Here is a 15,394-nt window from a genome sequence, read left to right as displayed (position 1 = left end):
TTTTCCATATTCTACGTAAAATTGCCAAGTGCGACTCGAGTCTAACATATGATGTTTTGTTGCCAATTATAACAGTTTTTATTTGTTCTTTACACAGAAGCCAAGTGTTAGTGTCACTTTTTCATGTTTACTTATACTTACCGCCAGGGGATCCAGTTGCATTGTATGACACCGATTCCGCATAAACTGAATGCGTTGAGCTCCATTGTAATAGTACCAGTACAATAATAATTGTCCTCATTAGCAAATTCAAACTGAAAATAGAAAAATATGGGATGAAAATATTTATTATGATAGACTAACGATCTAAGCCGGCATTCGCATGTCTGACATTAGCACAATGATCACAGACAAGAAGCCGAATGTCGAACTCATGGAGAAGAGCCACACATAATTTGATATAGAAACCAGTAAGGAAAGGCAAAAGTCGGGCAATGCCGGCTTTTTAATACTCTACACCAACCCTATAGGTACAAAGAGGGAGCTATATCTAATTCTGAACCAATTATGATGGACCTCGCTGGATGTTTGCAGATGGGTTATTAAACAATCCATATCAAATTTCGAGCAAATATGTTCAAACTGTAATAACTACGGTTGACAAATGACCACATTATTGCAAATTAGCCAAAATCTGACGAACATATATATGGGAGCTATATCGAAATCTGAAGGGATTTCAGGTAAACTTCTCTGATGTTGTGGTAGTTGTCGAGGAAAGCGTTGTACAAAGTTTTGGCAAGATTGGTCAGTAAATGAGCTTGTAGTGGCTCTAGAAGTGAAAATCGGGTGATATACATATATGGCATCTAAATCTAAACCGATTTCTATTAAATTCACCAGTAGTGTCGACAGTCAAGAGAAAATCCTACCTGCTAAATTTCAAGAGAATCGGTTAACAAATGACCATTTTATTGTATTATTACTGCAAATCGGACGAACATATATATGGAAGCTATATCCAAATCTGCATCGATTTTTTCCAATTTCAATAGACTTCGTCTCTAGGTCGAAAAACATGCTTGTACCAAATTTGTAGACGATCGGATGGAAACTGCGACATGTAGTTTGTACACAAATGAACATGGCCCGAAAGACAGACAGACCGACGGACATAGCTAAATCGAATCAGAAAGTGATTCTGAGTCGATCGGTATACTTATCAATGGGTCTATCTCTTTTCCTTCTGGATGTTACAAACATATGCACTAAGTTATAATACCCCGTACGACAGTAGTGGTGTAGGGTATAAAAATGTTTTTTTATATATGCACATTACCCATTTGCGACCCTTTGACAAAATAGACACAACAAGTAAAAGCGTGCTATGTTCGGCCGGGCCGAATCTTATATAACCTCCAACATGGATCGCATTTGTCAAGTTCAAATTGACGTAGTTGTGGATAGGCAAATCAAAAATCTTTATGCAAAATTTCAGCGAAATCGTATAACAATTGCGCCCTCTACCGGCTCACCATACTTGGGACAGTTGTTGGTGGTCAAACCAAAACCAAATCGGATAATAATTTCGCTTTCTGCCTCAAGTAGTTAAGATCCCAGTTTGGATTAAATGGCATTTTTATCAGGTTGTGGACCGATATGAGCCATACTTGGCACAGTTGTTGATGGTCAAATCAAAACTCTTTATGCAAAAATTCAGCCAAATCGGTTAACATTTGCGCCCTCTAGAGGCTCAAGAAGTCAAGACCTGAAATCGGTTTATATAGGAGCTATATCAGGTTGTGAACCGATTTGGGCTACACTTGGCGCAGTTGTTGGCGGTCAAACCAAAACTCTTCATGCTAAATTTCAAATCGGGTAATAATTGCGCCCTCTAGCGGCTCAAGAAGTCAAGATCCGAAATTGGTTTATATGGAAGCTATATCAGGTTGTTAACCAATTTGGGCCATACTTGGCGTAGATGTTGATAGTCAAACCAAAACACTTCGTGCAAAATTTCAGCAAAATCGGATAATAATTTCGCCCTCTATCGGCTCAAGAAATCAAGGTCCCAGATCGATTTGTTTGGCAGCTATCTCAGGTTGTGAACCAATTTAGACCAAACTTGGCGTAGTTGTTAATAGTCAAACCAAAACTCTTCATGTTAAATTTAAAATTGGATAATAATTGCGCCCTCTAGGGGCTCGAGAAGTCAAGATCCGAAAAGGTTTATATGGGAGCTATATCAGGTTATAAACCGATTTCGACCATACTTGGCACAGTAGTTGATGGTCAAACCAAAACACTTCACGCAAATTTTCAGCAAAATCGAATAATAATTTCGCCCTCTATCGGCTCAAGAAGTCAAGATCTCAGATCGGTTTATATGGCAGCTATATCAGGTTGTGAACCGATTGTGGCCATACTTGACACAGTTGTTGGTGGTCAAACCAAAACTCATCATGCTAAATTTCAGCCAAATTGGATAATAATTGCGCCCCCTCTAACCGCTCAAGAAGTCAAGGTCCGAAATCGGTTTATATTGAAGCTATATCAGGTTGTGAACCGATTTGGGCCATACTTGGCGTAGATGTTGATAGTCAAACCAAAACACTTCACGCAAATTTTCAGCAAAATCGGATAATAATTTCGCTTTCTATCGGCTCAAGAAGTCAAGATCTCAGATCGGTTTATATGGCAGTTATATCAGGTTATGTACCGATTTAAACCAAACTAAGCACAGTTGGTGGAAGTCATAACAAAACACTTTATGCAGAATTTCAGCAAAATCAGATATTAATTGCGAAAGTTAGCGTGCTCTCTAAAATCTAAGTCAACTAACAATGTCTAGGTGCTTTCAATAATGTAAAACCGACGTCAATCATGAAGGAGTTGGAGTTTCTAGGCATCAACCCTACAGTAAGAGAATTTGTTAATAACTTACTTACTAAAAGATGCATTGCGGCAGGCTTGGAATCCGTGGATCTAAAAAGATGGACCAGCAGAGGAACACCTCAAGGAGGTATATTGTCTCCTCTACTTTGGAATATAGCCATTGTCTCTGGAAGAAAAAGGCATAAAAGTGGTGGCATATGCTGATGACATAGCAATTGCGGTTAGGGGAAAGTTTCCCAGCACTCAATGAGATATACTGCAGGAAGCTCTACGTGCAACAGCAAAGTGGGCTACCGAAAGAGGCCTAGGTATAAATCCGTGCAAGACAGAAGTAGTTCTATTCAGCAGGAGATACAAGTTGCCTATAGTGGAATCTGTCTCCTTGGGTGGAGAGAATTCACAGAATGCGCAAAATACCTGGGTATTTTGCTGGACAGGAAATTGAACTTCAAATCCAACATTTTGCAAAGGGCAAGAAGGCAAATCATGCCCTATACACCTGCAAGAGAGCCATTGGCAAAAGTTGGGGGTTTAGTCCGCGTGTCATGTATTGGGTATATACTGTAGTTGTCAGACCTATTATGCTATATGGTGTTGTGGTCTGGTGGACGACGCTTCAAAAGTCCACCTACTGCTCATTACTTTACCAGATCCAAAGGATGGCTTGTTTGTGCATCACAGCCGCACTGAGGACGATACCATCTGATGCACTGAATTTAATGCTACAACTTATGCCTCTGGACATTGTGGCTACCCAAATTACAGCGACCACTGCCGTGAGGTTAAGGGAGCTTTCTCATTGGTCATGTGGCGGCTACGAACACTGTACAATACACTTGATACAATATCCGATGTTCCAGGCAGTGTGGATAATGATACCTAAGCCGCTTTTTGATAAAAAGTACTGTATCTCTATTCCTGATAGAACCGTTTGGAACTACGATATCCCTGATAAAAGAAGTTACATAGACATTCTATACGGATGGTTCCAAACTAAACGACCAGGTGGGCTTTCGTCTGTACTCTTAAGATCTAGAACTGGTCATATCGAAAAGGTTACCCGACCACTACAGTGTGTATCAAGCGGAGATCCTTGCAATTAAGGAAGTGGTGGAAGGGCTATGATATAATGTCATTACGACGATTGCCATAAATATCTTCTCAGACTGCCAGGCAAACATTAAATTTTTGGAGAACGTATTTCTGAATTCAAAAACCGTCCTCGACTGTCGCACATCTCTCAACGACATGGCTGAACAGTTCAAAATTCCCCTGTTCTGGGTGCCGGGCCACAGAGATATCCCAAGGAATTGTAAAGCAGACGAGCTTGCGAGACTAGGAACCACCCTACACATTCCAGGGATACTGGAATCTGCGGGTATGTCTCTAGCAACATGTAAGCTAGGTTTTCAGGACCAGGTCCGAAAGACAACGAATGACAGATGGTCACAAAGAGGGGGCTGTGAGCATTCTAAAACTATGTGGCCTAATCTAGACTTGAAGAGTCTAGACGAAATTAGTATACCCCCATTCTATGGTGGAGGATATATAAAAACAATGAAACTTTCAGCTCCTACTTGTGGTGGTAGGGGCGTTCATAGGCTGCAGATAGTGTAAAGCTTTGTATTTATGCGGAATAGCAGCACATGCGACCTCGAGAGTCCGCGATTTCGAGAGAAATTTCTCAGTGAGGGGTCAGGTGACACTGACTCTTACATAAATACTGATTGCCAATGATGCTCGAAATGACAAGGAGAGTGACATGTGACACTGACTCTTACTTAAATACTGAGTGCCAATGATGCTCGATATGACGCGGCGAGTTATTGGCCAATGGCCATATGACCAATGGCCAATGTCAGCGTCTGTTCCCACATAATCCATGCGGTTGGGGCGCTGGGCCAGTAACCTGCCCCCGAAAAGTTATAAGGATTACTCTGAGAAACAAAATAATTATAAAAACGCTCTCCCCTAACGTTCTCGACCCATGCAAACGAAAAAAGGACCATAATCTGCAGATCTGCACTTGGAATGTCCAGACTCTTTATAGAGAAGGTGCAGTATACGCACTGGCGGATGTATTGGAGAAGTACAAGGCAGATAGGCCACCGTAGCGCAGAGGATAACATGTCCGCCTAGGACGCTAAACGCCTGGGTTCGAATCCTGTCGAGAACTACAGAAAAAAATCTTCAACTGTGTTTATCCCCTCCTAATGCTGGCGACATTTGTGAGGTACTTTGTCATGTCAAAACTTAACTCCAAAGAAGTGTCACATTGCGGCACTCCATTCGGACTCTGCTATAAAAAGGAGGCCCCTTATCATTGAGCTTAAACTTGAATCGGACTGCACTCATTGATATGTGAGAAGTTTGCCCCTGTTGCTTAATGGAATGTTCATAGGCAAATTTGAATGGCATTTGCATACAAGACAGATATAACCGCCAAGACAGAAAGTGCGATGGACCGGAATGGCGTCACAACAACACCAAACGATGACGAAATATACTATAGCTGCCATGACACAAGACATGAATTTGGCTGTGAATTTGTCTTTAGTCGTAGACTGAAACACCTTGTCTCCAGCTTTACTCCGCTAGATGAGAGGATAGCCAGAATCCTCAAAAAAGCCAAATTTTTCAACATCAGCCTTATTTGTGCCCATGCCCCGACGGAAGACAAGGAAGAACAGACCAAGGATATTTTCTACGAACGATGGAAAGAAGGTGAGTTATTTTAGGCCCTTCGACATTCTTCTTCAAATTGGTTTAGATCGGCCCAGATTTGGATATAGCTGCCATATAGACCGATCTCTCGATTTAAGGCTTTGGGCCTATAAAAGGCGCATTTATTGTCCGATGTCGCTGAAATTTGGGGCAGTGAGTTAAGTTAATCCCCTCGACATACTTCCCAAATCGGTCCAGATTTAGATATAGCTGCCATATAGGCCGATATCTCGATTTAAAGTCTTGGCCCCACAAAAGGCGCATTTATAATCCAATAATTCAATGAAATTCGATACAGTGACTTATGTTAGGCTTTTCGACATCCATGTCGTATATAGTTCAGATCGGTTTATTTTTATATATATTTGGTCCAAATTGGAATATATTTCGATATAGCTGTTATGGGGCTTAAGATATGCATTTTTCACCGGATTTTGACGAAATGTGGTTTACGTATATACCCGAGATGTGGGTATGCAAAGTTCGGCCCGGCCGAACTTAACGCCTCTTTACTTGTTTTGGTGTCAATGGTTTGTTTTCCTTTATTTATTGGCTAGAAAATAAATTAAATAGAGAAAGCAATAAAACCAGTAAGGAAGGGCAAAAGTTGGGCGGTGCCGACTGTATAATACCCTACACCTATCCTATAAGTACAATGTGGGACCTATATACAATTCTGAAACAATTTTGATAGACCTCGGCGAGCAAATATGTTCAAACTGGTAAAACTACGGTTGACAAATGCCAACATTATGGCAAATTACCCAAAATCTGACAAACGTATATATAGAAGCTATATCTAATTTTGAACCAATTCCGAGCAAACTTTTCAGATAATGTGGTAGTCGGAAAGCGTTGTGCAAAATTTTGGCAAGATTAGTCCATAAATGTGCTTGCAGTGGCTCTTAAAGTGAAAATCGGGCGATATACATATATGATAGCTCTATTGAAATCTGGGCCGATTTCTATGAAATTCACCAGTAATGTCGATAGTCGTAAGAAAATCCCTCCCGCCACATTTTGAGAAAATCGGTTAACGAAAGACCATTTTATTGCAAAATTACTGGAAATCGAACGGACATATATATGGAAGCTATATCTAAATCTTAACCGATTTTGACTAAACTCTTTGTATATTGTGGTAGTCATCGAGGAAAGTGTTGTGCAATATTTTGGCAAGATTGGTCAATAAATGTGCATGCAGTGGCTCTAGGAGTGAAAATCGGACGATATATGAGAGCTACATCTAAATCTGAATCGATTTCCATGAAATGTCGATAGTCGTAAGAAAATCCTTCCTGCCAAATTTCGAGAGAATCGGTTAACAAATTACCATATTATTGCATTATTACTGAAAATCGGATGAACATATATATGAGAGCTATATCCAGATCTGAACCGATTTTTTCCAATTTCAATAGGCTTCGTCTCTAGGCCGAAACACATCCCTGTAGCAAATTTGAAGACGATCGGATGAAAACTGCGACCTGTACTTTGTACACAAATTAACATGGACAGACGGACAGACAGACAGACGGACATAGCTAAATCGAATGAGAAAATGATTCTGAGTCGATCGGTATACTTATCAATGGGTCTATCGCTCTTCCTTTTGTTATAATACCCTGTACCACAGTAGTGGTGTAGGGTATAAAAACGTGTGGAAACAAATTTATTTGATTGCTGTCAAATTCCGCTCGTGCAACAATTAACAATTTCCGCGACTTCCGAAAGTAGATTAGAATACCAATCCTTAAGGACAAACTTCGCCTGCAGCTAATTTATCTTCTCCACCCAGACGAATAGGCTGAAGGATCCTTCGATATGTCCGTCTGTCCGTGTTTTCTTTTCGTATACTTTGTAGAATGATAGACAAACATTCTGAGGTGTTACTATAAACGGAGAAACGAAGTTGGTACGATATGCCCCCAAGCTATGGTGAAGGATAAACAATTTTTGTTCAATTTGACTAAAATTTTGCGAGATATTTAAAAAGCGCCATTTATGCCAAAATCCAAAAGAGTGTGATATAGTTGTTAAAATTGAATTTCATAACGAAAAACACAAACACAAAAATCTACAGATTTTGTAATAATTTTGCGTTTATTGTCCCATTTGTTTTTCCTTTTAAATATTTCGGATTTTCTTTATACAGTTTTTGTTTCATGCCAAATACTGATGATGCTAGAAAAAGGCTAATGTTGTGTAAATTGTATGTACATAAAGATGTACAAATAGGGCAAACTTTGTCGGTATGTACTTGCGTTTATAAAGCATAATTCCACACGTTTTTATTGGAAAACATTGTTGTGCGGATGCTGACTGAATTCGCAATGATATTTTTAAAATTCAAAATTTTTGGCATAAAAGAAACTCACGTTTGCTGTAGAATTCCTGGAATATTTTAGAGAATTTTACTGAGAACAAACGCCAATTTTGAACAAACACGCCGACAAACTGGAAGTTCTTTAATATTCAAAAGTGGTTCAACAAATTATCATATGTGCAAATTGCACAAACCACCTTTCGTCAAAATCCGGTGAAAAATGCATACCTTATGCCCCATAGCAGCTATATCGAAATGTATTCCGATTTGGACCAAATACTAATAAGTACAAGTCATTGTTCAATTGTGTATAACAAAATATTGATCTTTTTAGTAGCTACATCTAACAATAAAACGATTTGAAACATATACGACACGGGTGTCGAAAAGCCTAGCATAAGTCACTGTGTCAAATTTCAGTGAAATCGGCGAAATCGGACAATAAATGCGCCTTTTATGGCCCAAAACCTTAAATCGAGAGATCAGTCTATATGGCAGCTATATCCAAATCTGGACCGATCTGAGCCAAATTGAAGAAGAATTTCGAAGGGCCTAACACAACTTAGCGTCCCAAATTTTGGCGAAATCGGACAATAAATGCCTTTTTAATGGGCCCAAAACCATAAATCGAGAGATCGGTCCATATGGCAGCTATATGCAAATCTTGATCGATCTATGCCAAATAGCAAATATATTTTGAGGGGCTTAACTTAACTCACTATCTCAAATTTCGGCGACATCGGAGAATAAATGCTTCATTTATGGGCCCAAAACCTTAAATCGAGAGATTGGTCTATATGGCAGCTATATCCAAATCTAAACCGATCTGGGCCAAATTGAAGAAGGATGTCGAAGGGCGTAACACAAATCACTATCCCAAATTTCGGCGGCATCGGATAATAAATGCACCTTTTATGGCACCAAAACCTTAAATCGAGAGATCGGTCTATATGACAGCTATATTCAAATCTGGACCGATCTGGGCCAAATTGAAGAAGGATGTCGAGGAGCTTAACTTAGGTAACTGTCCTAAATTTCGGTGACATCGGACAATAAATGCGCCTTTTATGGGTCCGAAACTGTAAATAGAGAGATCGGTCTATATGGCAGCTATATCCAAATCTGGACCGATCTGAGCCAAACTAAAGAAAGATGACAAAGTTCCTAACACAACTCACTGTCCCAAATTTCAGCAAAATCGGATAATAAATGTGGCTTTTATGGGCCTAAGACCTTAAATCGGCGAATCTGTCTATATGGAAGCTATATCCAAATCACGACCGATCTGGGCCAAATTGCAGAAGGATGTAGAAGGGCCTATCACAACTCACTGTCCCAAATTTCAGCAAAAATTTCTGCTACTTTAACCAAAAATGTAAGCTTCTCGGGGTAGTAAAAGACTGGAGCGGAAGATCGGTTTTTATAGGAGCTAAAGGGTTATATTTTAGCTATTATCTTTTTGGCAACACTGGTTTAAACAGCTCTAGCAGGTTTCGTATTTTGTTTCACTCTCAAACATCTTCAGTCTTTAATTCAAGCATAAATCGTCTTACAAACGAACAACGCTTGCAAATTATTGAAATTTATTATCAAAATGTGTGCTCTGTTAAGAAAGTTCATCGCGCGCTTCTTCCATTCCATCGACGAAGCTCATTTTTGGCTCAAAGGGTACGTAAATAAGTATAATTGTCTATTTTGGTGTGAAGATCAGCCAGAAGCATTGCAGGAGCTACCAATGCATCCAGAAAAAGTCACAGTTTGGTGCGATTTATGGGCTGGTGGCATCATTAGACCGTACTTCTTCAAAGATAATGAGAATCGTTTAAGTTTAAGCTCAATAATAAGGGGCCTTTTTTTTAAAGCCGAGTCCGAACGGCGTGCCGCAGAGCGACAAATCTTTGGAGAGAAATTGTACATGACATAGTACCTCACAAATGTTCCCGAACGGCGTGCTGCAGTGCGACACCTCTTTGGAGAGAAATTTTACAAGGCATAGTACCTCACAAATGTTGCCGATCAAACTCGGCTATAAAAAGGAGGACCTTATCATCGTGCTTAAATTCGAATCGGACTGCACTCATTGATATGTGCGAAGTTTGCCCCTGTTCCTTAGTGGAATGTTCATGGGCAAAATTTGCATTTTCCAATAACGACGAGCCTCACGGAGACACAGGAATATTAGAATAATGAGATTGATCCTAGGCTTATCATTACAGAGTTTATGGTAAAAAGCAAGCATTGAGGAGCTTCCAACCATTTACGACACCCGGACCTCATGGAATATATCCGGCATTACTAAAGACTTGCGTATACTGGCAGGAGGTAAGGTATGGTATGGTATTTATACCAAAGCCCGGCAAATCAAGTTATGCGACACCAAAGGCCTACAGACCCATAAGCCTAACGTGCTTTCTACTCAAAACCATGGAACGTAATGTGGACACCATGACAAAGAGTAGGACATCTAGCGAACTGGTAAAATACAAACAGCATGCCTATGTCAAGGGAAGGTCGATGGAGACTACCCTGCACGAGATTATGCATAAAATAGAAGAATCCTTCGATGCCAAGACATCCACATTGGCGGTATGCATTGACATCGAAGGGGCTTGTAACAATGTACGGAGCGACACACTGATTCAATCCTTAGACCGGTACGGGGTGGACGGGATTCTTAGAGACTGGATAAACCATAAACATAAGGAAGAAAGTTGCACAGGGCACGCGATAAATAACCTTTTAAGGGTACAGACTGAGGAGGGATTTGAACCCAGACTCAGTCGATGTTGTAATACTTCTAAGGGACAAGGATTCGAATCAGCTATGTAGAAGGGCCGAAAGGGTCTTGCATATTAACGCAGAGAAGAATGAAATCTGCCTGTTCACGAGGAAGACGAAGATGAGCCAATTTGACGCACTACGTTTCCTCAATAATACGTTTTCGATGTCTGACAAGGTCAAATACTTAGCTGTGGTCTTTGACAGGAACTGAATTGGAAGTGTCACATTCAGGAGCGTACTGAGAAGGCTCACAGATGTTGGGCAGTATGTAGATGGGCCGTAGGCTTGAAATGGGGCCTGAATTCGAGGATAGTCCATTGGCTCCACACAGAAGCGTGATTAGACCAATACTTACTTACGCCTCAGTAGTTTGGTGGACTGCGATGGAAAGTGCAACGTTAGGATAATACAACAGGTTCAGAGAACATGTTGTCTTGGAATAGGCGGAGTGATGAGGACCTAGGCCACTAAGGCACTGAAGACTATTCCATAGACATATAGATTAAGTGTGAGGCTGCCACTGCGGCTATGAGACTTGGTAGAGGATAGGAGCTGGTCATATCATCGCGGTATAATCGAGGTGACGCACAGTGGCGCGGCCTGAGAAAACAGGTGGCAAAAATCAAAATTTTCATATGCGCCCACGAAATTTTGATGTAACATATTTCATCTAAAATATTCCAACGATTTCAAAAATGCTACCCACAAACATGTCCGATATTTCGTTTAGGTCAAAGTTGACCTTTTTTTGATTTTCAAAAAAAAAAAAACACAATTTTAAAGTTATTTGGTCCGATTTCTAGTGTTATATATCGAAAACTAGTTAAGGGATTGTCATTTTTATACCCACCACCATAGGATGGGGGGTATACTAATCTAGTCATTCCGTTAGTAACACTTTGAAATATTCGTCTAACTTTGAAATGATCGTCTCGACGTTCTGACTCTATCTAGCCATGCCCGTCCGTCGAAATCACGATAGCGGTCGAACGCGTTAAGCTAGCCGCTTGAAATTTTGCACTGATACTCAAGATCGATGTAGGTCTTTGGGGATTTTAAATGAGCCATATCGGTTCAAATTTAGATATAGCTTTTATATAAACCGATTTCCAGATTTGATTTCTTGAGCCCTTACAAGCCGCAATTTTTGTCCAATTTGGCTGAAATTTTGCATGTGATGTTCTGCTATGACTTCCAAAAACTGTGCCAAGTATAGTCTACATCGGTCTATAACCTGATATAGCTCCCATATAAACTGGTCTCCCGATTTGACTTCTTGAGCCATTACAATTCGCAATTTATGTCCGATTTGGCTGAAATTGTCTATGTAGTGTTTTGTTATGATTTCCAACAACTCTTTGTGATATGGTCCAAATCGGTCAATAACCTGATATAGCTCCCATATAAACCGATCTCCAGATTTGACTTCTTGAGCCCTTACCAGCCGCAATATTTCTCCGATTTGATTGAAATTTTGCAGGTGGTGTTCCGTTATGACTTCCAACAACTCTGCCAAATACGGTCCAAATCAGCCTATAACCTGATATAGCTCTCATGTTAAGCGGTCTCTCGATCATCCTCGTTCGGTGCCTAGAAGCTTTAATTTTTATTGGTTTGACAATGGTTGGTTTGACAATTATGTCCTTCAACTAAATTTATTTTGTATAAATTTTTTGCAGAATCAATGGTGGTGGGTTCCCAGGACTCGGCCCGGCCGAACTTAGCACGTTTTTACTTGTCAGTCAAATGCAACAATAAAATAAGAAGGGTTCCACATCTCTCTCTCTCTCTCTCTCTCTCTTAAGAATTTTAAGAACTTTTTTTACCCTTCACCATAGGATGGGGGTATGCGAATTTCGTCTATGGCGTCTGAGACCCCATAAAGTATTGGGTTGCCCAAAAAGTAATTGCGGATTTTTTAAAAGAAAGTAAATGCATTTTTTATAAAACTTAGAATAAACTTTAATCAAATATACTTTTTTTACAATTTTTTTCTAAAGCAAGCTAAAAGTAACAGCTGATAACTGACAGAAGACAGAATGCAATTACAGAGTCACAAGCTGTGAAAAAATTTGTCAACGCCGACTATATGAAAAATCCGCAATTACTTTTTGGGCAACTCAATATATTTATTCTTGATCGTCATGTCATTTTAAGTCGATCTAGCCATGTCCGTCCGTCCGTCCGTCCGTCTCTCTGTCGAAAGCACGCTAACTTTCCAAAGGAGTAAAGCTAGCCGCCTGAAATTTTGCACAAATACTTTTAATTAGTGTAGGTCGGCTGGGATTGTAAATGGGCCAAATCGGTCCATGTTTTGATATAGCTGCCATACAAACCGATCTTGGGTCTTGACTTCTTGAGCCACTAGAGGGCGTAATTCTCGTCCGATTTGACTGAAATTTTGTACGTAGTGTTTTGGCATCACTTCCAACAACTGTGTTAAGTATGATTCAAATCGGTTCATAATCTGGTACAGCTGTCATATAAACCGATCTGGGATCTTGCCTTCTTAAACCACTAGAGCCCGCAATTCTCATCCGATTTGGCTGAATTTTTGCATGAGGTGTTTTGTTATAACTTCCCATAACTGTGCTAAGTATGGCGCAAATCGATACATAACATGATATAACTGCCATATAAACCGATCTGGGATGTTGACTTCTTGAGCCTCTAGAGGGCGCAATTCTTATCCGATTTGAATGAATTTTGGCACGACGTTTTTTGTTATGATATCCAACAACTGTGCCAAGTATGGTTCAAATCGGTCCATAACCTGATATAGCTGTCATATAAACCGATCTGGGATCTTGACTTCTTGAACCACTAGAGCCCGCAATTCTCATCCGATTTGGCAGAAATTGTTTACAACGGCTTCTCTCATGCCCATCTACATACGTGTTTATTATGGTCTGAATCGGTCTATAGCTTGATACAGCTCCCATATAAACCTATCTCCCGATTTTGCTTCTTGAGCCCCTACAAGGCGCAATTCTTAGCCGAATGAACTGAAATATTACACAATGACTTCTACAATGTTCAGCATTCATTTATGGTCCGAATCGGACTATAACTTGTTTTGTTTTTTGAGCTATAAAAAATTGCCGACTTTTGACAAGACAATTTTCCCAAAAAAACAAAATTACATTATATGACTATTCTAATTCAAGCTAGAGATTTTTCCTAAGAAAGCTCTGTTCTTGGGCATATTTCTACCCATTCGTCGTTAATGGGTTAATGTAGTTCTTACTTGTTTAAATTTTGTTATGCTTTTGTAAATATTGTAGTAAAAATTGTAAACTATCTAAATAAAATATCAATGTTTAATGGATCTTGGCTATCATTATTCGACAGCTATATATGTAGGTATACGTACGACACGTAAACGGTGACAACCCATTAATAACTGATACAACCGCCTCACAATAATGATTGGGCACGTATGCCTTTCTATCAACAAATTTATTGTTTATGAGTATTTGAATGTACGTTTGCATCTTTAGTGGTCGGTATTGTCCACTTCCATGCATAGATTATAAAGAATATCAATTTTCAATAAATAACAAGAAATTATCAATAGCCTGAAACAGCAGCGATTCATTTGAAATGCTTCCTTTTCCATTTAAATACGCAGTCATGGAAATAATTTTTGTCTGAACACTGCGTGGAACTGACACCAGATTCAAATTGGGATGGTTTTTTGCTTGAAAATGCTAATTTTAACACGAAACATCTCAAAGCGGCGCCAATTAAGCCAGATAAGGGAACGACGCACATTTAGTAGTGCTTAGAAATGCCTTTGCATTTGATAACAATGGCAGTGAAAAAAAAAATCAAACTGTAGGCATATAAAATGATTTCATTGTTTTTGATTTATTTCTAGCAAAAGTTTTTAGTTCGTATAACAAATAATAAAAAATAAATTCAACAATAATTAATTAGTTTGTTTGCAGATTGCATCAAGCAAAGATCATTGACTTAATATATGATCGACCCAACTTAAGAGTAAACTGCCGTCAGTACGTGATTAGATTAGCCAGAATTTAAAAGGATCACTTAGCACACTGCTCACTTGGGTGATGGTCAGGGTTAAACAGTTCAACGTTTTGCAAGAAAATTATAATAAAAAACACTTAATTTGTAACTTCTGAACCGGCCCACTTCGCTTCGTGCCGAAAAAAATACCTAACTAGCGAAAAATGTAATTTGTGTGGTTAAACATGATTTTGATATTTATTTTTTACTAGCTCGAAGTCATATACAAAGTATTTTGTATGACACATTGTTTTTATGTTGGATATTATTGGGTTGCCCAAAAAGTAATTGTCGGTAATATAGTAGTAATATAGTCGGCGTTGACAAATTTTTTCAACGGCTTGTGACTCTGTAATTGCATTCTTTCTTCTGTCAGTTATCAGCTGTTACTTTTAGATTGCTTTAGAAAAAAAGTGCGCGAAATTTTGTTTACATTTGTTTGTTTGGCGTCAATTTTAATATGGGTACCACATGTATTGAAAGAAATTCATTTAACAAACCGAATCAACGCTTGTGATATGCACCTTAAACGCAATGAATTCGATCCGTTTTTAAAACGAATCATAACTGGAGATGAAAAATGGATTGTTTACAACAACGTTAGTCGAAAACGATCATGGTCCAAGCATGGTGAACCAGCTCAAACCACTTCAAAGACTGATATCCACCAAAAGAAGGTTATGCTGTCTGTTTGGT

At 39.3% G+C, this 15,394-nt stretch overlaps 1 protein-coding gene across 1 annotated transcript in view; it reads right to left on the bottom strand.

Annotated features, from left to right (window-relative positions):
- The window catches only part of LOC106080766 (cytokine receptor), a 129,772-nt gene that overhangs the window by 42,718 nt on the left and 71,660 nt on the right, over positions 1 to 15,394 (bottom strand). Inside the window, exon 3 of the mRNA XM_059367480.1 lies at positions 142 to 254. Within this exon, the coding sequence (XP_059223463.1) occupies positions 142 to 254 (113 nt within the window). The remainder of the gene's footprint in view (positions 1 to 141; positions 255 to 15,394) is intronic.

The sequence above is a fragment of the Stomoxys calcitrans genome, chromosome 4, assembly GCF_963082655.1.
Source record: "Stomoxys calcitrans chromosome 4, idStoCalc2.1, whole genome shotgun sequence".
In the NCBI taxonomy this organism is placed as follows: Eukaryota; Metazoa; Arthropoda; class Insecta; order Diptera; family Muscidae; genus Stomoxys; species Stomoxys calcitrans.
The sequence above is the reverse complement of the archived record's forward strand: the minus strand, read 5'-3'. Positions and strand labels throughout refer to the sequence as shown.